Source organism: Bos indicus x Bos taurus, chromosome 12, assembly GCF_003369695.1.
Source record: "Bos indicus x Bos taurus breed Angus x Brahman F1 hybrid chromosome 12, Bos_hybrid_MaternalHap_v2.0, whole genome shotgun sequence".
Lineage (NCBI taxonomy): Eukaryota > Metazoa > Chordata > Mammalia > Artiodactyla > Bovidae > Bos > Bos indicus x Bos taurus.
The window spans coordinates 25,334,128-25,360,875 of NC_040087.1; the positions used below are offsets into that span (position 1 = coordinate 25,334,128).

Sequence of the window (26,748 nt, forward strand, 5' to 3'; positions counted from 1 at the left end):
TTCCCTAGCAGGTCCTCCAAGACCTTCTTCTCACTTTGTCCCCTCCCCACAGCATGGCTACAGCATCTCACAACATAGCTGGCCCTTGGGGTGGGGTGAGTGTGCCTCACCTATTTTTCGATGGACTCGGAGCTCCTCCCTTATTGTGTCATAAGGTCGCCTAGACTGGACAGAACACTGGTGTCAGACTCTGTTAAAGAGTAAGGTGATGAGTTGGCTTAAAGCTCAACATTCAGAAAACTAAGATCATGGCATCTGGTCCCATCACTTCATGGGAAATAGATGGAGAAACAGTGGAAACGGTGGCTGACTTTATCTTCTGGGGCTCCAAAATCACTGCAGATGGTGATTGCAGCCATGAAATTAAAAGACGCTTACTTCTTGGAAGGAAAGTTATGACCAGTCTAGATAGCATATTAAAAAGCAGAGACATTACTTTGCCAACAAAGGGCCATCTAGTCAAGGCTATGGTTTTTCCAGTGGTCATGTATGGATGTGAGAGTTGGACTGTGAAGAAAGCTGAGCGCTGAAGAATGGATCCTTTTGAACTGTGGTGTTGGAGAAGACTCTTGGGAGTCCCTTGGACTGCAAGGAGATCCAACCAGTCCATTCTGAAGGAGATCAGTCCTGGGTGTTCATTGGAAGGACTGATGCTGAAGCTGAAACTCCAATACTTTGGCCACCTCATGAGAAGAGTTAACTCATTGGAAAAGACCCGGATGCTGGGAGGGATTTGGGGCAGGAGGAGAAGGGGACGACAGAGGACGAGATGGCTGGATGGCATCACTGACTTGATGGACATGAGTTTGAGTGGACTCTGGGAGTTGGTGATGGACAGGGAAGCCTGGCATCCTGCAATTCATGGGGTCTCAAAGAGTAGGACACGACTGAGCAACTGAACTGCACTGAACTGAAGGTGATGAGACTCAAAAGTTTAAAGTTCATGAGAGTCATTTGGGAACTTGGTATAGAGTTTGCCATTCTTACCCCCAAACTCTCTAGATTCTGACAAGGACAAAAGCCTGTTTTAACCAGTATTCCAGGCAGTTCTGATCGGGTGATCCTGGTCCCAGATTTAGGAGGACAGACAGGTAAGGAAGTGGTTTCCAGAGTGTGGTTCCTGGGCCAGCAGCATCACCATCCCCTGAACTGGGGCCCAGCAGTTTGGGTTCTCACAAGCCTTCCAGGTTATTCTGATGTTCACCTAAGTTTAAGAACTCTTGGATTGTGGGTAACAAAAGAAGAGATAAACATAGGGAGTCACTGACTCTGGACCGTCAAGGTTGGAAGACGAGGCCTGCTCATCTTCATCTGCTGGCATAACAAAGATGACTGCCTTCCTGCCTCCCTGCTTGCCTCCGAGCAGTGGTGTCTGTCTTTAACCCTCGTAACCCGGCGCTATGAAGTGTAGCAGTGCGCAGAGGAGAGTGGCCGGTGCCAGTCTCCTTTTCTGCCTCCTCATAATGACCTGCTTTCAGAGAGCCAGTCCCCCAGGAGAAGAGAGAATTTATGTCTGAAGATCACCTCTTCTCTGGAAATTGATACTGGAGAAAGGCTCTCCCTTCCGGGGAGATGCCACCTACCTGCAGATGTAGACTCCAAGAATGGTGGGGTGATGACAGAAAAGCTGCCGGTTAAAGCTCCGCTCGGGGGCAGGAGCTTGTTATTAACCAACTGACAGGTTACAGTGGAGCCCTTTGGAGGATGATCAGTCTTGACCAAAGAGCAGTCCTCATTTTTTCCATTCAGACCCACCTGGGCTGTAGGATGAAGTCCCACAGAGCAGGAAGGAAGAGGAGGTGACGGGCCTAGCCAGCCTGTTTTCCCTAAAATCATGGCTGTTTAGTACAATCGTGAAAAGTTGTGAAGGAGAAACAGGCCTCACATTAGTTGGAACATTATCAATACCGTCAAAAAAAAGTCTATATTAAAAAACAATATTTGTGCCCTATCCAACCCACTTTGATACTGCACAAATTTGCTTAATCTTTCCTCTCTCCTTCCTCTTAGTATACACCATGGGGTATGGGACTTCCCTGGTGGTTCAGTGATTAAGACTCGGTGCCTCTATTGCAGGAGTCTTGGGTTCGATCCCTGGTTAGCAAAGTAAGATCCCACATGTAGTGGGGCGAGACCAAAAAATCAAAAATTCAAAAAGTACTTAAAAAATATCAGGTGTGGTTGAGGGAGAAGTATCTAATGATGAGAATGAGAGATTAGCTGAAATCGTACATCTCTTAATGTCGTAGATATTTTAAGGGAATCAATATGCACTTATTGCTATTAACTTTTTGTTATTACCTTTGGAGGTGGTGTCTTTTAAGAGCTGTAGCCAGTTAGAAGCTCTTAGGCTTGGGCAAGAATTTCTTTTCTCTCTGCTTCTTGTCTCCATAGGTCACAGAAGGTAGTGGGCAGGTCAGATTCTTGGGTGCGTGTCCAAGGACCGGCTCCTGACACCAGGAGGAGTTACTGTCTGCAGCTCAGGTTTCCACTACAGATGCAGAGTGTCTTCATGCTTCTGTCTGTCTAATCATGGCAGCCGGGACTGAACAGGGGCCTCCCATTGGTAATATAGGGCTAAAAGAAAACAAAAAAAAGGAAGAGAGAATTTTTTCCAACTCAGAGAAAAATAAGCTTGTAAATAATGAAGAGCCTACTTTATTTCAAAAAAGGAATCTAAAATTTCAGTTAAGAAAAAAAAAAACCATCATTCTAATCTTAAAAAGATAATTATGAATACAGGAAATTGTTTCACTTTGGAATTAACTGGTCACAGACTCACTATTCAGCATCTCTTAAGATTATATAAATCTTATAAATGTATTTAATTATGATCTTATAAATAAAGATGACTATATCATTTACCAAAAGTAATTCTGGAAACTCAAAAATGGAGATAGGCAAATGTATTAGATGTATTTGAATTTGTCTCTGCCAGCATTTGGAACCATTCTCTTTAGAAGTTTAAAATGCATAGGATACATTACCTCAAAATCGATAGGTTGCTTCGAACAAGCATTTCTATTTTCTGCTGTTTCTCTGGATCCCTTTTCCACCAGTGAAAACCTGGTTGATTTGACCAGAAATCACCTGGAATATGTGGTAGGTACACCATGCCAGGGAATTATCATTTCTATTCAGAAAGCATAATCCAATCCATCCTAAAATCAATGTATTCTTGAAAAATTAACACTTCATTCAAGGTATCTTTAAACTTCTAGGTCAAAAGTAATTAAAAAGTACGTATCACGTTTTAATATAAACCTTTTATGCATATAGTTTTCAACTCCCTGCTTTTTGATTTAGAAGATATGCCATACAATCATTTCCTGGTTATATAAGAGCTTATAATATGTGATAACTGTCTCTTGATTCTGACTTGCTACCAAATCTTCCCACCTTCCTCTGGATGATTCTTATTTGAGAGGGTTTATAGAGCAGCAACACCCAGTCGCAAATGCATGGCTTGCCTCAGGGACCCCTTTTCCCAGGACCTAAGCCCAGGGTTTAGAAGGTTCAGTGGTGTCTCCACGTCTTTTGAGGGCAGGTGTTCTTGCTGGATGTCAGGGGATCGGCTCCCTTGGTCCCCTCCACTGAACTAGCCTGAGACTCCTGCCTCTACTCAAGTTTCTCTTGAAAACGCGGAAGGGAGCAGTGAATTATCTCTGTATTGACTGCATCTGAACTTTCTTAAAATAGCCTGTATAGTGTTTTTCATAAATTATAGGACTGGAATGTGAATAACTTCCCTTTCATACGCCTGGAACATTGATGTCCCCCACAGCCCCCTTCCACCATGAACCTGACTTTGTAACATTGAGGAAGTTTTGTTTTTGCTCCTTACACATTCACCTAAAGTTTGAACTGGTTTCTCCTTCAGTTTTAAAATTTCTGCTTCCAGTATTCACCTTCCTGCCTGATACAGAGATCGAAGCATTGCATGAAGTTGAGATTTGTAGGTCCCCATGTTATCTGTGATTGTTTTGTTGACTTTGCATTTACTTTTAAGAAGTTTTTTAATGATCTCTTTACCACTTTTGAAGTATTTATTTATCTATAGTCGCACTGGGTCTTCGTTGCTGTGTGAGGGTTTTCTCTAGTTGTCGGGGGTAGGGGAGCCTACTCTCTGCTGCGTTGTGCAGGCTTCTCTCTTGTTGCAGAAAAGGGACTCTAGGCGCGCAGGCTTCAATAGTTGCAATTCACTGGCTTAGTTGCTCTGCGGCATGTGGGATCTTTCTGGACCAGGGATCAAACTCATGTCTCCTGCAGTGGTAAGCCGAATCTTAACCACTGGACCACCAAGGAAGCCCTGGGCTTTACATTTAAATGAAACATCAGAGTTAACATAGAACTTTAATCTCTTTATTTTCCTTTCCCAACAACAAGCAAGACAAGACATTATTCTTTGTTATACAATATATACTGTATCTTTTAAATGAGGAAGCAGGGCCAGGGCTGGGGGAACTGCTTGGCCCAGAGTCACAGGGCTAATATGTCTGCTCAGAACAGGTAACTGGGGCTTCCAGTGCTCTGGACACAGCAGGCTGGCCATTCTTGATACCTGTTTCTTCACCTCTGCTTATTAAAATTTTGATCTTCAGGAAATAACTGATGCAGTACCTAGTTTAAGATGGAGATTTACAACATCATAACCCTTTGCAATAGAAGCCTAAGTGTTAGTCCCAGGCAGGGGCATTCCAGGGGGTGAAATGATTCACTCCAACTTCATGATGGTTGCCAGTAGTAGACAGAAACTTTCTTTTGTAAGTCAAATGTTAGAACAAGAATGAGAGTCCTCAGTAAATCTTCTCTTTGTTCCTTACTCATTCCTCTTCTTGAGACTAGGAGAAGTTAGAGGTGATTTATTAATGTAAGGTGTTCATTTACACATTCAGAAATATCAAGTTCAACCCTGCTAGTGTCGAGCGCTTGCTAGACACTAATAATGCCGAGATGAAAGAAATAGTCCCTCCGGTCAAGAAGCACACAGGTTAAGCCCCCTAAATAACTTACACATAGCGTAATTCACAGAGCTGTAGAATTATTATTAGTCTCCATAACAGAAAGGGTCCAAAGAAGGCAAATTGGAGCTGGAGAAAAAGGAACCAGAAGTCGAAACAAGAATAAGGAGTCCCTAGACAGTTGTGTGCTGAAACACTGAATGAGGTATCATTAAGAAACGGGGTAAGCTTCTCCAGTCGTCCAGTGGTTAAGAATCGCCTGCCGATGCAGGGGACATACGTTCAATCCCTGGTCCAGAAAGACCCCACATGCTTCAGGGAAACTAAACCCATGCACCACAACTACTGAGCCCTATCGCTGTGCCTAGAGCCCGATAGGTCTGTGCACTCTAGACCCCGTGCTGCCCAACAAGAAAAGCCACTGCAGCAAGAAGCCCGCATACCACAGTGAAAAACCTGAGCCCACAACTAGAGTAGCCCCTACTTGCCCCAGCTAGAGAAAGTTGGTGTGCAGCAGTGAAGACCTGGCACAGCCAAACATTAATTAATTAAAAAAAGAAATGGCAAAAACTGGTTTTAGTTACTTCTTAAAGAAACAGGAATATGTAAGAGCATCATAAAGAGAGTTTCATGTGGATTGAAGTTTTATTCATGTGTCTCTTTGGAACATAGACATTTCACAACATGTGTAATTTTAAAGGTGAATTTCTGGTCAATTCCTTTATGTGCATGGGGAAATTATAACAAAGTCTGTCTCCAAATAAGAGTATTTTATGCATTCATTCATAAGCTTTTGTTTTATTTTGTTTTCTTCATGTTAAAAGTAGAAGAAAGCCATGTTTACCTATCTTGAATCATCATTGCTGCAGTCCTCCTTAAAAACTTAGAGATTTCAAACTTTTGACCTCTTAGATCCCTTATAAGAACTTTGAGAATTTTGTTTGTTTTAGAGTTTTATTCCCAGTTAGGTGGATGGCCATTTTTCTTTGTTATATAGTGACTGCCTCTGTTTAGAAGCCATAACAAACATAACTGAGTCCCCAGTGGATGCTTATGCTCATCAATTCAAGCATAAACTGATGCACTTTCTTGCCCTCCAGAAGCTTATAGTCTAAGACATTCATTCATTCAGTGTGCACTGAAACCCGCCAGGGACCAGTGATGTGAGAGATGCGGGAGTGAACATTTAAAAGAAGGAAAAGCCACATGCCTTAGTTGATGAGCTTCTACCACGAAGGAAGCATTATCTTATATTTCTCAGGCTTAAAACTCACTTTAATGTGACTTTGGAAATCCTCGAGTCTTTTTTATTTATGCTAGTCAAATTTTACTTTTTTATAGTTATATAAAATATTTTATGCAACATATGCAGATAAGGATCAAAGCTGGGGAAGCAAAGAGAATTTTAATCAGCATACTGGTCCAATTTGTCAATTTTTAAAACTTATAGCAAGCACCATCAAAGGCAGATGGCTAGCTATTAATTTTTAGCTGTCTTTTTCCTTTAGTGCAGAGATTTCAGACATATACATTCTATAGAGGATCTTTTCTGCTTTGGCATTCCAAGAGAATCGTTGAAAACAAAATGCAGCAAGCAAATCCAGAGGGCTGATGACTCATTCCCTGTGTTTTTAGAATTTTCTATTGCCTATACAGCTGAATCCCCCTTCCATTCTCCTTCCCTGCACTTATCAACCACTGCCCACCCACCCCCCACCCCCCGCACCGCCCTGCTCAGCAGGTAAGTATTTCCAAAGATACTCCTTGAAACTTTGAACCATTATCTTGACACACTCTCTGTGGGGGCAGGACCCTATGGCAACTGCTTTAATAAATCCTCACCACTACTGCTCCATGTTAATTAAATATAACCAGGACATCAGCGGTGTTCCAGGCATGTATTAGGTTGTAGGGATACAAATGTGATTAAACCGCAATTCTTATCTTCAAGTTGGGAGACAAACACATATGCTACTTATGGGGCTACATGGGGCTACATCTCATTAATAGGGTCAGACAAAAGGACTTAGAAATTGGGACTTGACGGATCTTGCCAGGATAAGAAGAGCCCAGAGGGCATCAGCACCTGAGAAAACAGTGAGAGTTAAGGCACAAAAGCATGGAAACATATGGCACGTTTAGGGAGCAGTTACTAGTCCAGTAGAAATGGATGATAAAATTCTAGGAGAGGAGAAGATGGTGGTAGCCCAGCTGGTTATGCTGAGATTGCGCCATGCATTGTGCCGTGAGAACAGTGTGGTGTGTATTAGGGGGTAAAAGGTGACTTTTAGTAAGGCCATGTTTAGTTATTTATCTGAATTTATATACAATGGCACAAGGGTAGAAAGGATGGCCACACAGAAAGGACCGAGGGCCAGGAAGGCTCTGTGAAGCCACCTAGGAAAGAACTGCTAGGACAGAATTTAAACAGTTTTTGAAATGGGGGACAGGCCTTCCCTGGTGGTCCAGTGGTTAGGCCTTTGCCTTCCAATGTTCAGGGGGTGCAGGTTCGGTCCCTGGTTGGGGAGCTGAGATCCCACATGCCTTGTGGCCACAAAGCAAACATAAAACAGAAGCAATATTGTAACAAGTTCAATAAAAGATTTTAAGAATGGTTTACATTTTTAAAAAAACCTTATAAAATGTGGGAAACTTCAAAAGGGAAATGAAACTAAGAATTTAACTGGATGTGAGGCCAGACAAAGAGAAGGGGATCAGAGGTGATTTGCCCATTGATGAGGGATAGGTCCCATTGTAGCCACGTTCACGTGAGATGCTCCAGAAGCACCAGTAGGCAGGTAGGAAGGAACGGTGTGGAAGTCAGATTTGAGCTTTGTGTGTATGTACTGGGGAGACACTGACATTCAGTAGTGATTTAAATAATATAAATGTAAAATGCACCTCCCCTCAACCCAAGGAGAGATTGGAACTGCAGGAACATGTGCAGTTATAAGGGTACATCAGAGGACATGAGTGAAGTCAGAAAGAGTAAAACAAGTACCTTATATTAACGCGTATATGTGGAATCTAGAAAAATGGTAGAGATGAACCTATTTCCAGGGCAGGAGCAGAGACGCAGACTTGAAGAACAGACTCGTGGGCACCGGGCTCGGGGGAGAAGGGAGGGTGGGATGAATTGAGAAAGCAGCGCTGACATATATATACACTCACACGTGCAAAATAGCTAGCTGGTGGGAAGCTGCTGCATTGCACAGGGAGCCCAGCTCGGTGCTCTGTGATGACCTAGAGGGGTGGGGTGGGGGGTGGGAGGGAGGCTCACGAGGGAAGGGGCATATGCACACACACAGCTGACTCACGCTGGTGCACCGCAGAAACGAACGCAATACTGTAAACCAGCTATCCTTCGATGTTAAAAAAAAAAGCACATTAGGAAAGGCGAGGGCACGGTAAGTGCGCATGAACGGAAGTCAGAGGGGGCAGAAAGTTTCAAGATGGAGGAAGAGGCCAGAAATGTTAACGTGAGGGCAAGTAGAGTTGAAGACTGAAGGGAACGCAGGATTCGGCAGTAAGGACACCACTGGTGACCTGTGGAAAGTCCCTTTCAGCAGGCACTTTGTCCTGGGGGTCATTCCGGGACTGCCCCCGGGGGCGGACTCCCGGGCTTTACTCCAAGGGGAGGCCGCCCTGCAGTACTTGGTAGGGTGGGGACTAAGCACCCAGAGCCCTTCAGCACGCTGATCCCTGGTGGTGCCTTTAATCACCTCATTCCTTCAGAATGACCAGCCTCTTCTGCAATCCCCGCTGACACATGTTCATCATTTTGAATCAGCATTCCAAATGACGCTGTCTTGTGAAATTCCAGATCTCTTTCCTTTCACCTTGAAAGCATCTTTGGCTCCTTTTCTCCTCCTCGTCCACCTTCGGTTTGTCACCAGGGTTCTCGGCCCCTGCTTTGCTGTCCTAGGACTCCAGTTTCTCGCAGCTGCAGGAGCAGCTCGCTGGCCCCCTCCCTGCCTCTGACCTCTGCTCCTCACCTCTGTCCTGGCCGCTGATGTTAGACGTGTTCCAGTTACTTGTGTGTGTGTGTGAAGTCGCTTCAGTCGTGTCCGACTCTTTGCAACCCTATGGACTGCAGCCAGTCAGGCTCCTCTGTCCATGGGATTCTCCAGGCAAGAATTCTGGAGTGGGTTGCCATGCCCTCTTCCAGGGGATCTTCCCGAGCCAGGGATCAGACCTCCACTTGCTTACGTCTCCTGCACTGGCAGACGGGTTCCTTACCACTGGCACCACCTGGGAAGCCTGTTGCCATTACTTACCGTCCGCTAAATCAATTCTGAACTCTTTATTCTAGGATGAAGAACTGTCTTGGGTTGCCACAGTCTTCCTTTCCAGCTGTATCTCTCATGTCTCCTCTGGACTTGTGTTCTAGCCTGGAAACCAATTTAAATTTCCACCAGGAACCCCTGGAGCTCTTCCACCTTTATTCCTGTCACTTTCTAGAAGCCTTTGCTCTATCACTTCTGGTCCAAAGTGCGCATGCCCAGTTTGGCCCAGCTGACCTCTGTGAGGGTCTACCCCTCCTCCCCCATCTTGGGACAGTTGATTTGGCTCCCAGGCTATAGGAGACGGGTGTCACCTGACCAAGTCAGGGTTTCTGAGGGCAGGAGTTCTTTAATGCATCCTACAGTGCCTTCCAGAGAAGGCAATGGCACCCCACTCCAGTATTCTTGCCTGGAAAATCTCATGGGTGGAGGAGCCTGGTAGGGTGCAGTCCATGGAGTCGCAAAGAGTCTGACACGACTGAGCGACTTCACTTTCACTTTTCACTTTCATGCATTGGAGAAGGAAATGGCAACCCACTCCAGTGTTCTTGCCTGGAGAATCCCAGGGACGGGGGAGCCTGGTGGGCTGCCATCTATGGGGTCGCACAGAGTCGGACATGACTGAAGCGACTTAGCAGCAGCAGCAGCAGCACAGTGCCTTCAAGTTCATGGTCACTACTGAGTAAATGTTGACTGCATGAGTGAATTGAGGAACAATAGGATCTTTTCAATTCACCTGTCTCCTGAGGTTCAAGGCCCCATTTGTAATTCACAGAGCCATGTTCCTCTTTCCAACCCCTCTGTTTCTGTTGACCTCCTGCCTTGCCACTGTCCACAGCAGATAAGACAGTCCTTTTGTCTTTTGTGGGGGGGCATGCCCCATGATATGTGGGATCTTAGTCCCCAGTCGTGTGGGGTGTCTTAGTTCCCTGACCAGAGATAGAACCCATGCTCCCTCCAGTGGAAGTGCAGAGTCTTAACTACTGGACCGTCCCAATAAGGTGAAAGTGTTAGTCGCTCAGTCATGTCCAACTCTTTGTAACTCCACGGTCTGTAGCCCACAACGCTCCTCTGTCCATGGGATTCTCCAGGAAAGAATGCTGGAGTGGGTTGCCATGCCCTCCTACAGGGGATCTTCCTGACCCAATAAGATAGTCCCTCTGAATAGGACCTACTGTCCCTGTTTAAGAAAATGCAGACAGATTGTGAAAATCAGGGTTCCAATTCATCTATGAAGTCAGCACCTATGAAGATGAAACAAGGAAAAAGCATTTTTCTCAAGAGTTCTCCCACCCATCAGACACTTGTCTGTTTTGTCTTTGCCTAGGTTGACTCCATCTGCTTTTTCCTTCTCTTTTTCTTTCTCGATAATGTGGCAGGCAATGGACAAGGGCTGGGAAAACATATTTTAGAGTATCTACAGCCTCCTCCATGATCAGGGAGTGAGGGAAAGTCTAAGGCAAGCAGCCAGATCTCCCGGGAAGCCTGCCTGAATCACCACCCCCTGAACACACAGACGGATAGATGGACTCACATGCGTGCAAACACGTTCCCTCCTCCCATGCCTGCAAGTGCAGCGGCATAAATATTAATAAATGAGCCACCTTAGTTCAAAAAGAAGATAGTGAAACAGCAAGATAGCTTTTCAGGTCCAAAAGGTTAGTCACCTTGTAATGAGATGGTCTTGCATGGAGATTGTTCTACCTTCCAGACCAGTTTGAGACATTCAAGCATTTGGTTTTCACTTGCTGTCTGAGCCTTTTACTAATGAAACTGTAAAGGGAAAAAATCCTTTAAGTTTACAAAGGGTTTGCTAAATTCAAACACACATGAGTTTAAAGTCATTTAAAAGGAGCAATGAATTTGAACAAGTAAGCCAAGTATTTCCTGATTCTAGATTTTTTTTTAGTAAATTTCATATTTAATTGTAAGTTTTGGGAGAACAGGGACCATTAGACAGAGTCAGGCATGTGTTAAGTGAAAGCTGCATGTACTGAACGGTGGATTATAGAATCCTGAATTCATGGCTCCAATGAGGGAGAGTAGGATCATCGATCTTTGATAATGAAGAGGTGAGGTCGGATCGTTCATGAGGAGTCATGGTCTGGGTCCAGTTCAGGCTGCTGTGGCCTTGCGAGGCTCAGGTGCCCCCGAGAGGGGATGGACTGGAGATGGTAGAAGTCAGCCCCATGATTTCTTCTACAGCTCTTTGATGGCTAGTTATGAAATTTATCATCACAGAATATGAGAAGAATCCAGCCTAGAGTTAAGCACTTCTCATTCAGGAGGTAAGAATCAGAACAAAGCATACAGCATTTAAATTGTATCCAGACAGATGTGAGCAAAGGAAACCAGAGCTGGATCTAAGGCAATGGATCTGATGGGTCCTTTAGTAATTCAGATGTTAGTGACTTCCAACTGAAATAACTAATTGTTGGGCCTGCTTGGCCATTTAGAAACAACCATATGAAATTGGGTTTTTCCCATTCAAAATAAAAGAATTGTTTAATAAAGGCCTCTGTAATACCATTTGTTAGTTGACTTTTAATGAGTTCTGTTAGATAAGTGAGAAAACCCTTTTTTATTGGCACTCAGGGATTTCTGGTAGTACAGGATTAAAAAACAATGGGACTCAATACATGTGTCAACCTTACTTATGAAACAAAATTACTTATCCCAGCAGGATGAGGAGTATGATGTTTTCTGGAGGTCAAAAACCAATTTAAGAAGTTGATGGTGCTTTTTAAGTGGCCAAGAGGAAGAGTCTCTACAGAACTCTGACCTTAACAATATAGGTCGTTCCCAATTTACAAGCAGATTGTGTTCCAAAAATGTTTGACTGTCAATGACTTGTTTGGCACTTGAACTTCATTTCTCCTGAGAGATGGCAAGACAAGTAGAAGCCATGAGCCCAGTGGCTATAAATAAAGGAGGCAGATTCGTGCCCCAGTGAGAAAGAAGCCTATACATCCTCAGCTCCGCAGACAGAGCGATATGCCTGGACATGTTCTGATGAGCTGGCCACTCATGGGAAGAGTATGCAGCTCTTTGAGTAGGACTGAATGAGACTCATTTCTAGCTCTCCCACCTTCCAGCTGCTTGTCTTTCCACAGGTTATCTCTCTGAACCTCAGTTTCCTCATAGCAAACTGCAAAAATGACACCAATTTGCAATACAAATTTTTTCTTTTTTTCTCTTTTTTATGCCGGCCATGTATATCAAGATACCCTCTTAAACTGTTGGTGGGAATGCAAACTAGTACAGCCACTATGGAGAACAGTGTGGAGATTCCTTAAAAAACTGGAAATAGAACTGCCTTATGATCCAGCAATCCCACTGCTGGGCATACACACTGAGGAAACCAGAAGGGAAAGAGACATGTGTACCCCAATGTTCATCGCAGCACTGTTTATAATAGCCAGGACATGGAAGCAACCTAGATGTCCATCAGCAGATGAATGGATAAGAAAGCAGTGGTACATATACACAATGGAGTATTACTCAGCCATTACAAAAAAAAACATTTGAATCAGTTCTAATGAGGTGGATGAAACTGGAGCCTATTATACAGAGTGAAGTAAGCCAGAAGGAAAAACACCAATACAGTATAATAACGCATATATATGGAATTTAGAAAGATGGTAACAATAACCCTGTGTACGAGACAGCAAAAGAGACACTGATGTATTGAACAGTCTTATGGACTCTGGGGGAGAGGGAGAGGGTGGGAAGATTTGGGAGAATGGCATTGAAACATGTAAAATATCATGTATGAAACGAGATGCCAGTCCAGGTTCGATGCACGATACTGGATGCTTGGGCCTAGTGCACTGGGACGACCCAGAGGGATGGTATGGGGAGGGAGGAGGGAGGAGGGTTCAGGATGGGGAACACATGTATACCTGTGGCAGATTCATTTTGATATTTGGCAAAACTAATACAATTATGTAAATTTTAAAAATAAAATAAAATTTAAAAAAAATTTAAAAATAAAACATTATTGAAAAAAAAAAAGATACATACAATGATGCTTCAGTTCAATATGTCCAAACTCTCTCTTCTTCTAACCTTGTTGTTGTTCAGTCTCTAAGTCTTGTCCAGCTCTTTGCAACCCCACGGACTGCAGCACACTGGGCTCTCTTGTCTTTTACTATCTCCCGAAGTTTGCTCAAATTTATGTATATTGAGTCAGTGATGCTGTCTAATCATCTCATCCTCTGCCACTGCCTTCTCCTCCTGCCCTCAATCTTTCCCAGCATCAAGGTCTTTTCCAGTGAGTCAGCTCTTCGCATCAGGTGGCCAAATATTGGAGCTTCAGATTCAGCATCAGTCCTTCCAGTGAATATTCAGGGCTGATTTCCTTTAGGATTGACTGGTTTGATCTTCTTGCTGTCCAAGGGACTCTCAAGAGTCTTTTCCAGCACCACAGTTCAAAAACATCAATTCTTTGGCACTCAGCTTCCTTCTGGTCCAGCTCTCACATCTGTACATGACTACTGGAAAAACCAATAGCTTTGATTAATATGGACCTTTGTCAGCAAAGTGGTGTCTCTGCTTTTTAATATGCTGGCTAGGTTTGTCATAGCTTTTCTTTCAAGGAGTGTCTTTTAATTTCATGGCTACAGTCACTGTCGGCAGTGATTTGGGAGCCCAAGAAAATAAAATCTGTCACTGCTTCCACTTGTTTCCCTTCTGTTTGCCATGAAGTGATGGATCAGATGCCATGATCTTAGTTTTTTTTAATGTTGAGTCTTAAGTCTCTTCCCTGGTGGCTCAGACAATAAAAAATCTGTCTGCAGACTGGAGACCTGGGTTTGATGCCTGGGTTGGGAAGATCCCCTGGAAATGTGAATGGCTACCCACTCCAGGAGACTTGCCTTGGAGAATTCCATGGACAGAGGAGCCTGGCGGGCTAAGTCCATGGGGTCGCAAAGAGTTGGGCATGACTGAGGGACTTTCACTTTAATCCTCTAGCCTTAATCCTTTTTACCAACTGATTACCATGTCCTGTTGTTTTTACTTTTTAAATCTCTCTGAAATGTTTCTTTTTCCCTCCACCTCCAGTGCACTACCCAAGATAAAGCCACCCCATCTCTTTGACCACAAGACCCTTAAATGTGCCTCAGTCTCTCCCACTTGGACATTTGACTAAGGGATGTCCTGTTCTTGTTACTGTTCCCCTCTCATCCATTCTTGACAGCTTAAGAGCTCTTCGGAGCTTATTAAAATGCAGATCTGATCCCCTGGGTTCCAGCTTAAAATCATTCAATAGCTTCTCATGGTGCTTTGGATAAAAACCAGACTCCTTAACTTGAATTTCAAAACCCTGCATTATGTGACCCCTGCCACCTCCTCCATCCGCATTCATAAGGTCCTTCCTTCCGGACTCCACTTGCTGCTGTGCTCACCTGTTGAGGCCCCTTCAAAGTGCCATACTTGCTCCCTCCTCCATGTCCAGCCATGAAACAGGTGGTCCTCTTGCCTTGGAGCAAGGCTTACCTTACTTACCTGGCCAACTGCTACTAACACTTAGGATATGACTTCACTACCTGCTACCCTCTCTGTTGTAGGCTAGTCTTGACCCCATGGGTGACTGGGGGTCAAGAGCAACCCCCAGTGCTCCCCCTCTCAGAATACTTTGTTGTGATTTCGGGTTGAGTTGTGTAGTTTTCCTTCAGGTTAGAAGGCTGGTGTTGTAGGGGAAGGTGGGGGTAAAGAGTACACAGATTTCAGTTCCACCCTGTATTCACTGGTCAAGTTATCATCTTTATGCCTCCGCATCTGTAAAGTAACGCTGCTTGCCTCACAGAGTTACCCTGAGAGTTCAGTGAGATAATACTGTGTGTGTGTGTGTGTATGTGTGTGCACGCGCACAAGTAGACAATAGGTGCATGCATGCTCAGTTGCTCAGTGGTGTCCAGCTCTTTGTGACCCCATGGACTATAGCCCAGTGGGCTCCTCTGTCCATGAGATTTCCCAGGCAAGAATACTGGAGTGGGTTGCTGTGCCCTCCTCCAGGGGATCATCCCAACCCACAGATGGATGCCATCCTACATTGGCAGGTGGATTCTTCACCACTGAGCCACCTGGGAAGCCCCATATATACATATATGTGTGTATATATAAAAGGTTTAAGTGTATTAACTAGTCCATGGAAAATAAGTCTTCGATAAGCTGAGATGCATGAATAGTGAGTACTTAGTAGATGCACATTTTTGTTGTTGTTTTGTTTTGCTGTTTTAAGCTGACTATTCCTAAGACAGTTCTACTGGGCATGCACTTTATCGTTTTTTGTTTTTTTTTTTAATGTTCCACTGGCTGAGATTAGAGTCCCAAAAGTAAAAAATGTGAGTACTGTGTTTGCTTTCCCATTTGCTCATTTTTTTCCGAGTCTGAGTAGGGGTGATGTAAAGATGTACAGTGATGTAGAATGTGGGCAAAGATGATATTTCCAGAGCCTGTTTTCCAGTCAACCCTAGGGCATCTCCTGCCTTATTAGCTGTAGATTCTGCCTCTGCCCACAGTTCCTGAGTCCTTGCCTGTTTCAGACCCCTTCCTGTTAGAGTCACTGGCTGGGCAGGGCCGTGCCAGGAGGCCTAGGCAGCAGGCTCATTCAACAAAGACAGGACCAGAGAAGGCACACAGATCAAAGCATTCTCAGGGCTTCCTACTTCAATCTGTAAAAAAAAAAAAAAAAAAAAAAAGTGTGTGGTTGGGTGTGTTTTAGATGGAGTCACCAAATAAATTTCAAAGGCAAAACACAAATTAGTACAGCATGAGTTCTGTGACATTTGTTAAAGGTCTTTGGAGAAGATGACAAAACAAGGAACTTCCCACACGCACGGGCCCTGAGCTTTGGTGCAAACATCACATGTGAAAAATCAATAAACATGCACCTCGCCACTGAATTTTCTGAGGGTGGACTTATTACCCCTTGTTCCCGGAGAGTCACCAGGCTTCGGAAGAGGTCTTGTCATTGTGGTTTTCATATGAGTCACTGGGGGCTCTTGCCCCCAGAGGCACTTGGTTATGATTCAGCGTGGAGCACCCTGAAAGGACTCGGCTTCCGGGAGTCCGTGGTGCGGTGGGGGTTGTGGTGGTTCCGCGTTGGCATGAGGCTTAATTGACACCTTTGATGTAGCCTAAGACAGAACCCGCACCTCCCACTGCTGCCTGGAAGACGTCAGCCTTACGCAGGAAAGGCATCTGCTGATGAATCCTGCCTCTCATTCAGCCTGCTCTGGGAGCAGCCTTAGCCATCCTTAACTAATCCAGCCGCTTCCCTCCTCCTCCCTCCGCGGTGCTGGGTTTAGTGCTGAGAAGGGATCTCGCTCTTGCTCTTGTCAGGTTAGCCACTGAGACTGTGTCCATGTTAGAACTCATAGAAGGTAAGTTAAATGCATGATCGCTCTCTCCCTCATGGAAAAATGTTGATGTTGCACCCTGGAGAATGTGTGCCTCTCTCTGCTAACCCGACTTCCTGGGCTGTGGATGTAAAACATGTAACAAAAGAAAAGTTGACATTTTTATAGGCGGAATAGTGGCGACTCGATACATCTTTGTAGAGTCATGTCTTTTAAGTGTTTTGTCAGTATAGAGGCACTGCTACAAAGAGGAAAGGATGACTTACTTGAGTTCTGTGACTTTGACTCAGTCTAGGGATAATGTGTAGCAGTCTTGAGAGACAGGTTGATTCTGGTGATTTAAACCTGTTTAAAAGAAAAAAAAAAAAAAAAAAAACCAGTTTTCTCTTCAACAGCAGGACAAACTAACTGTGAGGAGTTTCAGAGTGTCGGTGCCAATTACTTCGTCCTGCTGGAGTCAGGTCCTTCCCAGTTAGGCTGGGGTGTACAGGGCACAAGTGGATGCAGGAACTTAACTTGAATTGAGTTCTTAACTCTTAAAAAGACAGCAGTCTGCTTTCACAGGTCACTGGGAATATTGCTTATGAGCTGTGCTAATACTTACTTCCACTGGCTTGTACTAGGAAGCTAAACTATTAAGCATGAATTCCATTGAAAAATGTCTCAGAACCACATGCCTAAGATCTCTGTGGACACAGTTAAAAGCATCATTAATAAATCATCAGAAAAGTTGTGCGAAGTACTTTTTTTTTTTTTTTCTATGTAACCTGCTGCTATATTTAACACAGGATTCACAAAACAAGTGAATTTCTGAAGAAGGTTTCTCCCTGAAGCTAGTGTTCAGGACCGTAGATAAAAAGGTGTCTGGAATTTTAGCAAATGCCCCTTTTTAACTGTTTGTTGCTCTGTGAAGCTGATTCGTCAGGAGAATTATTTAATAAGCCATTTTTTTTCTGTCTGTGATTCTCTGTGCTTCCAGTTAATGGAACCCCGGGTAGTCAGCTCTCTACTCCTCGCTCGGGCAAGTCTCCCAGCCCGTCACCCACCAGCCCCGGAAGCCTGCGGAAGCAGAGGGTAAGAGAATAAGCATGCTCCTCGTTTAAGACCTGTCCGCGTCTTGGTGCAGATGGCACAGTGCCAGCAAATAGCCCTCTCGAGTTAGGGCTGCTTGTCTCTAAGGAAGAACCAGGTGAGGGCAGGAGGTGACCGACAGTGGGTTGCTGGTTTTGGCTCTGGTTTCTCTTAGCTAGGACTTGGGACCTTAAGTTTCCCAGTAAAAATTGTCCTGATCTTCATTCCAAGAACAGACAGTTGCTGCTTCACTTTTAAACACCTTTCTCTTTTTGTCGGGAACACACAAAGATTTTAATGGCACTGGTTTGTAAACTTCCTGGGCTGTAAGGATTTTCACTGGAGGCCTGATCGCTGGTCACCAGCCTTCCTTAAGAAGGGAAAGTGCCTGGTTTGAAGGGTAGGCGGGCCCTGGCGGGACTTGCTTTATGGCAGAGGATGGTGATCCAGAGCCACTGAGGGTCTGTGCTGCACAGATGCGTACGTGTGACCTGTGTTTTTGTGAATGAAACCCACACTGAGCACCTTCTCTTTCATCACGACCTGCATGTTTCTTGTAGCTTCTTGTGTAATAATGGAGATGTTGATTGAGTTTGCAGATCAGAGTCAAAAGCTACTGGAAATGGTGTTAGTTTCCCCATTGCTAAGGGAGAGGCTGGGGGTTAGCTCTTCTTTCTGGATGGGAGAGCTGCTGTTTGGATCCGCTCACAACCTGATTTAATCTTCCAGTAGGATCAAGGCAAGAATAAAAGTAGTGGGATGGGGAGGAGGCAGATGGTACAGTGGAGGCAACAGGGGGCCTTTCAGTGTCCTGATTTCACAGGCGAGTGGGGAGGGATGTGTGCTCATAGGAGCTCTGAGGATGCTGTTCCCTGAACATTTTAATAAGTGAGTGCTCCTTGACAACTTTTGAACTCAAACCTGGATTCTTGAATTTGGTCTCTTGTCCTGTGTGCTTTAAAATGAGACTTCTACGTTGCATACATTTACACTGCCTCCGAGAGGGAAGCACCCCTTTGCAAGCCTCCTGCCAAGGTTGTGTTCACACACCCTCTAAAATGGTGGGCAGGGGACCTGAGTCAACCACTAATCCGTTTGGAGCCTGGCCCGCCAACATAGCAGGTTGTATCATCCTGCTCCGCTGGCCCTCTTAATGTCAGGTCTGCCTTGTTTAGATGATGCAGTGAGGCCTGGAGCTGGGCACCAGTTCCTCTACTAAATGGCTGTGTTATCGTAGGTAATTCTGCGGTCCTCTTCAGGCCCCAGTCAAAAAACAAAACAAAAGACTCTTTCCAGATAGAAAACGTTATCATTACTCCAATTCCATCTGAGTGCAATACCTCTGCTTTCTTCTTGGTCACAGAATTTGGCATTTTAAAGTATAGAGATCATTAGTGACCTACTAGAAGAAGAAAGGTCCAGATTCACTTAATCTCCCAGATGTCTGTGGTTGAGTGGAGGAAGGGGTAATGAGTGGTTCTTTTCTCATGAATGTTCCCCAGCAAGGCCCCCGTCTATAGAGGCAAGCCATTAGAAATAGGATAGGGGCTTACTTTCCTGGTGGCCCAGTGGTTAAGACTCCATGCACCCAATGCAGAGAGCATGGGTTCAATGCCTGGCTGGGGAACTAAGATCCTGTATGCCCCACAGCAAGGCCAAAAAATAAAATAAAAGTAAACTTCTAATTTAAAAAACAATAGGTCAGATGGGGCCCTCTCGCATAGAACAGTCTCTCTTTTGAAGTGTATACTCTGGAGAGTATACCTGGCATTGAAATCTCTCGTCATCCTCTGGACTAATTACATTAGATTCGGGATTCAGCTCGTACTTAGCTGTCGAGGTTAGATTAGAGTGTTTGAGACTCCCTGCCAGCAACCTGAGCGTCTCTCCTGCTGGCTATATGGAGGAGACTTCCATCTTGGGGACATAAAAGGCTTGGCACAGCTGTCCATTTGTTGGCAAATGAGGTTAGAATGTGCTGCTTCTTCCCTCTGTATTCCCTACTTCACTACAACTGTGTCCAACTGAGGCAGAAAATTTCCATCCAGCTCCGAGCAGCTGTGTGGCCGGTGGCTTATGTAATTAACACTGCCAGCGCTTGGAAAGTGATTATAAGGGATGGTCCTCTTAGAGAGTCTTCATTTTGTCGTTTAAGCTACCAATGCCAGCCCCGTACTTGAGAGGGAAAAAACAATCCCATTTGTTTTAAGGAGACAAAGGTTTATCATCATCTGAAAACAGTTATTAAGCACATGTTGTGAGCAGAGCACGAGATAGTTTAGAGATAGTTTAGTTTCCAGGCTTTTGAATTTAGGCCATAAATGAACATCCTCCATCCATGTACCATGTCAACGAGTAGAAACATTCCCAGCTGCTTTAGTGAGAGGCGCTTTCATCTTGGTGTGGAGGCAACTACATCAAATAATCCCTCCCAGTTAAAATGAGCCTAGAATATCCCTAAAAACCAATCCTGTTTCAAATTTGGTTAATATTCTTCTCAAATGGTTGGCTGTACTCCTATGCAGGAAATACTGAAATAAGTGAAAGATGGCAAGTGCTAAAAGAAGACACTTCAAAGAATAAATATAACTCTTTTTATTGCAAATTGGAAAACAGTAGCTACTTCTATTTTTCCTTCTGTGTTGCCTAGCAACATGGCCAGGAAAATGAGTTGGCTGCTTCTCTCGCCAACACACACACTCACACACACACTCTCACACACTCACACACACATTCTCACACACTCACACTTCCTACCTCATTTTGAAACACACGAATGTAAGTTGCTTTTTTTTAAGGATTGTTGAGACATTGACTGCTTTTTCACAAATTAAAAAAACCTGTATTTTTATTTATATCATTTATGATGGTTTAATCAGCTTTTTTTCCTTCCCTTAAAATTACATTTTGTTACCTCCTTCCGTATTTTAGAATAGTCCTATACAATAGGAATCTGCACGCCAGATACTTTTCTTGATGAAAACCCCGATGGCAGTGTACCGAGTAACTGTCCTATTTTTCCTAAACACTGTCATTTAAATTTGCTGTCTAGAAGTGTTTGGTCACAGAAGCAGATCCTGGAGGATCTCTTCTATCCATGAACTTTCTGGGGTCTCATTCCTTAATACATCAGGAAGAAACGTGTTACATTGTGTAGGTCGAATGAAGCTCCCCATTATACTCCCACATGGCTGACTTTTGTAGATTATCTGATCAGTCAGATGATGTGAGGAGTGGGTGGTTCAAATTAGAAAGGAAGCCAGGATTCTAGACACTCTCTGCAGATATGAGCTGGTTGCCTGGCGACCAAACAGAAGGATCTTGTAGCAGAAGGAGGCGGAGGGAAGAAGAGGGGAGGTGACGGGTGAGCTTTTGGGTAACCAGGAAGAACTTTGGGAAGGGAGAGAGGAGGTCAAGTTCGCATTCTTTCTGTCTTCCAAACATATTGTTTTGAAAACGCAGTGTTTATTGGGTGTATGCAGCACACAAATGCAACCTTTGGGTTGCTGCTATGGGACCGGAATTTGCTGAGTGCCCGCTGGGGCTCCTAATCAATTATTGTGTGAGGTAAGCATGTTCCTCTTCTTCCCAGAATGGGATGGAAGTGTTTGAGGAAGAATTGCCTTGACACATAGTAGCAGGGTGGCACTGACAGACCTCGGGCTGTAGAACTCAACTGCGCACAAAGGAAGGCGAAAGCTCATGAGCAGCTCAAGCCAAGAAGGCAAAATAGCATCCTTTGCATCTGTTTAGATGGCTTCTCAGCTGTGATCTTTCCTCTTATCCAAATGTGGTGACTTTAGAAGGTCTAATGACGTTAGAAACCAAGGATGCCCATTCGGTGTTGCTCCACTCCTGAGAGAGCCACAGGGCACCTAAGAAACCCAAGTAAACAAATCTGTACCGCCCTTCGTCTTACAGGACCTGTATCGCCCCCTCTCTTCGGATGATTTGGATTCAGTAGGAGACTCAGTGTAAAAGAGACAATGGAGCAGTGTATATGGTTTGTGGTTGGGTGAAGGTTTCACGTTTCCTAAGCAAAAGTCTAACAGCGAAATACACAAAAGAGTTTTGCATACCTTGAAATGATAAACCCCAAATCATAAAAAAGAAAATATCCAGGCATTTCATATTAATCCTTGAAGGAGATTATTTTTTTTTTTCCTATTGAGGAGATTTGATTAATTTGATTGAGGAGACTGAACACAAATGGGCTCAATTGGTGAGGCTTTTGTGCCAGACCTGGCTCTAGATGAATTTCATATATGGGCCCGATCTTAGTGTCAGAACAAACTAATGGTGTAGCAAGACAGAGTCATAATTTCTTTAGATGGGGTTTTCTTTTTAATCAGAAGTAGACATGTAGATACAATTTTTCTGTACCTTTCTGTGCAAATTTTCTGGCCAAGCAGGTTAAAATGGCACTAAGCAGACATTTTCTCCTAAAGTTATATAGTCTTCATAAAATTTGGATTGCTGATTTTTAAAGTACTTTTATTGCAAATTAATACAAGTATTCGATTAGAGTTCTTTTTCTTCCTAGACAATATTCAGAGCTACTTATCATACTCCTCATATGTGGATTAACATATGAGGAGAAACTGTCATGTGAAATATACAACTCGTGAAGACTTACATTAAGCATTAGGAACTTTATTTTTGTTGTTAAAAGTAAATTTTACTCTTTATACTTATCTTTCATTGAAAACAGCATAAGCATAGATTAAACATGAAGAACTTGTTTAATGGCATTACTATAAAATATATAATTCCTCCTTACAATCATGTATGCAATTTTTCAAATGTATAAAGGCTGAAGTTATGAAATTTTTTTTTTTAAACATACAGACCTAAAAAAAATGTGTCTGGACTTCTTCCAAAAAACCAATTTGAAAAGCAAAAATTCTCTTAAACAGTACTATATAAATCAGGTCCCAAATAGCCAAATCTCTATTTGGATACATTCTGGATCTTACTGGTATTTTGGAAATTTTCATATGCAAAACTCCTTCGTGTTAAACTAAGTCTATGATTATAACCCATTGTTAAGCATTAACCTACTAATTCTGCTTTCCTAGTCCTCTATTTAAAAATTATAGTCAGCTTTGCTTAAACATAAAACATTTATTTTTAAAGCTGAATGTTAAGAATGAATTTAATGTGTATGGTCTGTTGTAGTTAAGCCATGCCCTAGTGATCATTTAGTTTTACTAGTTCAGACACTAACGATTTAAGACTTGTGTAGCATGGTTTTGCTATTTCACAGGCTTGAAATATCTCAGTAGGTGATAAATTCACAATGAATGATGCCATTTGGAGGTTTGTACTTGTTTTTTTCCCCAAAAAATTTTACTTGAAAATTGAATTTAAAAACAAAATGTTTGATTCAAGATGGAGAGAAATTCAGTTGTCATATAATGTTTTAAATGTTATCAATTTATCTCCTTGATAAATTGCTCAACTATCAATTTTTACCATCTGGTTTATAGTTACATATGCTACTATCTCACTTTCCAAGTGAATAAAATATTCCAACCATAAGAAGAAGAATATTTTTTAAAAAGTCCAGGCAACCTAACAGCATTTGAAAATTTAGCCTTGTAATAATTAGTGCCTTATTATCCTGTCTGTTGGAGAGAAAGACACTTCTCTGGCAGGTTATTTGAGAACCGCAAGCCGAACCATTCCATCTTGAAAGAACAGTTCATAATAATACCTGTTCCAGACTTCAGGTTTTAAAACTGTTTCCAATAGAAATTGTGAACAGAGACTCCTGCTGAGATCAAAAGACTGCTTTGTTTTAGCTGAAACAGTAAACATCTGTGAGGTTGCCTGTGCTGGTGTCTGTTCTAGTTATGTCTTCGTAAAATGCATTACTTAATACAGTTGAGTCCATAAAAGATTAGTATGTATTTGACTGAACTGTCAAAAATGCAAAGAAAGCAATGGAACAGTTACCTTAAATCTGGTGGGGGTCAGATAGTCCAGAACAAAAATAAATTCTAGTAATTTTAACTTCCCTGAACTGTCAATCTTTTGGACAGCTACTGCTTAGAGAGGTCCAATAAACGCTATTTGTTCTGGGTAAGTGGCAGATATCGCCAACTGATATGAAGCCCAGGGCTTTGTTTAGACACGGCAAAAAGGAACTGGACTTGTGCTAATTGCTGATAGATATCATGGCCAACTTTCCATTCAAGCGGTTCTGAGGGAAATGCTATTCCACAGCATTTAATCTTTTGAACATATGACTTTTATTAAAGGACTGTTCAGAGGCAATATATATCATTTACTTTTTGAAACTAAAATCCCTCAGAGATTGAAACAGCACACCATTTATAGACTTTGAGATCTCTTTCTGTGCAGAGCATAATTCCATTATACTAAAACAGAAATATATATGAAAAAATCCTTAGCATCAAACTAGATGTTTTCAGTTTTTTTGGTGGAACTGAATTGATGATTTATAGGCACTTAAGATTTACTTACTTACAGAATTCTTTTTAGAATATTAGACACTGAATTTTTAAATTGTTCTCCTGGGCAGAAGAGACCTCCAGGAAAAGCAATGCATTTTTGTCCTTATGGTAAACCTGAAATGTTCTGTGAAGACACTGCGCTCTAGGTAACAGTTTGATACTTTTTTTCATTTGCACTTATTTTTTTTCCTTTAGTCATCATAGAGAACAATGTAATAAATATACTCCTGCTTTTAGCATTTAGAAAGGCAAATCCTAATCATTTATCAAGTATAAACTTCATTGTGAACTCAAAAGACTGGTTCTGAAAGCCACATGGTTTATTTCTTCTTTGTCTTGCTTAATTAGGTGGGGGTGGGATGGGGCAGAAATTTCCCTGTTTTCATACTGTCGTAGACTTTTCAGAAGTTTCAGGTCCACCCATTTACACACACCCCTGTGTTCTTAAATTGGCTCATCTAAATATTTTAAAAAATCAAGTATCTTCTAAAAATATTTTGAACCAGCATTCAATTGCCATATGGGTTCCCTGTGTTAACCAGCAGAGGTTTTGGTTACATCCAGTGTAAATCTATACATGATTTTTTTTTTCATTTAAAAACAATGAAATCTAAAAACCACATTTCTTAAAACAAATTAATATATAGAATAATATCCTTGAAAAATAATTCCATACATTTTAGCTATTGAACTACCAAATTTTTCATATGTGGCATGTATCTACCCAGGTGTGTAGGCATTCATATAAATTTGCAAGGGTCAGTGTGTAAATGGGTGTGCTTATGTAAGTATTGTGTATATTTATAGACCATGAATAGTAAAGTATGGTATTTGTGACACAGCCTTGTAAGTTACTGGCTCTTGTGGAATTGTATGTAAAACTTTTGTGTCATAAATCATTACACATGACATATTAATTGGGGCATGTTTAAGTTCAAAGGTAGTTTGCTAAACTAGCATGGCAAAATGGTTCCAAATAATAGACAGATGTACTGATTTAAACAATTTGAAAACCAGATAAACAAACAAAAAATTTCAAATTCAGACAAATTCAGTGTTTTATTAACTATTAAATATAAGCATTCATTAATGCTTATATTGTTGTGACTTGATAGTCAACTATTAAAGTGATTATATACTATCACTGATGTTTCTCTAATGTGTATGATTTGTGGCAGTTGTCAATCAATATTCATTAAAAAAGCTGATTTATAGGGTTGTGAGTAGCTGAGTATTGTACTGAAACATGAACAGAAGAAAATCCAAACTATATTTGATTTGAACTAAGTTTCATAACAAAGCCAGATAACCTATAAGGCAGGTCTGTATGTTCTTTCAAACATGATTCAAAACTGTTGATGTATTTTCAGTAGTAACCTTACTATACTTGCCATGTGTGTATATATCTATATAAATATATGCACACTTGAAACTGTTAACTGAGTGAATACACTATATATGCATACATTGTCTATTTATGCATATTTGCATTAGCCTGATTAGCATCTCTAATTGTGCATGTCAGTAACAACAGTATCCCACAGAGGTGTAGTGTGAAAATTAGAGATATATTGAATTCAATATACCAGTTGCCTGATGCAGTTTGTTATACTGTCAGCTGAAAAATACTTGTAATTTTGTACCTGTAACGCATGTGGAAAAGATAGGAAATCTGAGGCCCTAGCTATAATTTTTCAGGGTGCATGATATATAGTGTCTTTAAAATGTGGTTCGTTTTAGTAAAGATGATGGATAAATTCCAAGATAGTATAAATGATGCATGTAATACATGGGTGTTTATATTATATATGGCCACAAAATGGTTTTGAAGCTAGGGTAGAAGGTATCTGAAAGGTCATAGACAAAGAACTATGAAATTTAATTTTCTTGTGATTTTCCTTTGAGTTTATATTCATCAACAAGCAAGGAATCAAGTTTATTCTCAGAACATTTAACTTCAAAATATACTATAAATGTTGCAAATTTGGATAAAATTTTTATAAAGAGGTTGATATATTTCCTGCTTACATTTTGAGTTGCCTGGATATGTATTCTCTTAAAAAAGAGCATTTGGTGTTAAAATGTTTTAAACAGCAACAGGTTTTAAAACTTCGTCCGTTGAGGCCATCAGCAGGGTTTTATAGAGTGAAATGCTGAAAGGTTTCATTGAGCTCCCCGGTTTTGAAAGCTCCATCACTGTGCTGTGGTTTCATTGTACAATGTTGTACTTCGTGTTTCACACTGGACCATGTTATTCCTCTCAATGTTGTTACGCTTACCCTTAGAATAACTGCATAATAAACAGGAAAAACTGCCTGTGTTGTTCAGTGACTTTCTTTCAGAAAACTTGGTAAGTAGACACTGAAAATGAAATGACTGTGTGGAATAAGGTTTACCTTCATTATCGTATTTATGGTGTTTGGTGACGTGATTAGCATCGGTAGGTGAGACTTAAGAGACTGCAGAGTGAGAGCGCGTGACATCCAAAGTATCAGATACGGACAGTTAACAGTGAAATAAGACTATCTGGCGAAGAACTCTAGTTTACTTGGGTTTAGTAAAATCATTCCTTTCCTCTCAGGTTTGCCTT

At 42.2% G+C, this 26,748-nt stretch overlaps 1 protein-coding gene across 5 annotated transcripts in view; it reads left to right on the top strand.

Moving 5' to 3' along the window:
- DCLK1 (doublecortin like kinase 1) overlaps window positions 1-26,748 on the top strand; it is a 354,905-nt gene that overhangs the window by 251,625 nt on the left and 76,532 nt on the right. For 3 of the 5 annotated variants that reach the window (XM_027557410.1, XM_027557408.1, XM_027557409.1), the window contains one exon: window positions 17,588-17,682. In XM_027557410.1, coding sequence (XP_027413211.1) covers window positions 17,588-17,682 — 95 coding nt within the window. Of the gene's footprint in view, window positions 1-16,327; window positions 16,633-17,587; window positions 17,683-21,600; window positions 26,475-26,748 lie in introns of those variants that run through there. The other 2 variants (XM_027557412.1, XM_027557411.1) reach the window with 2 other exon arrangements.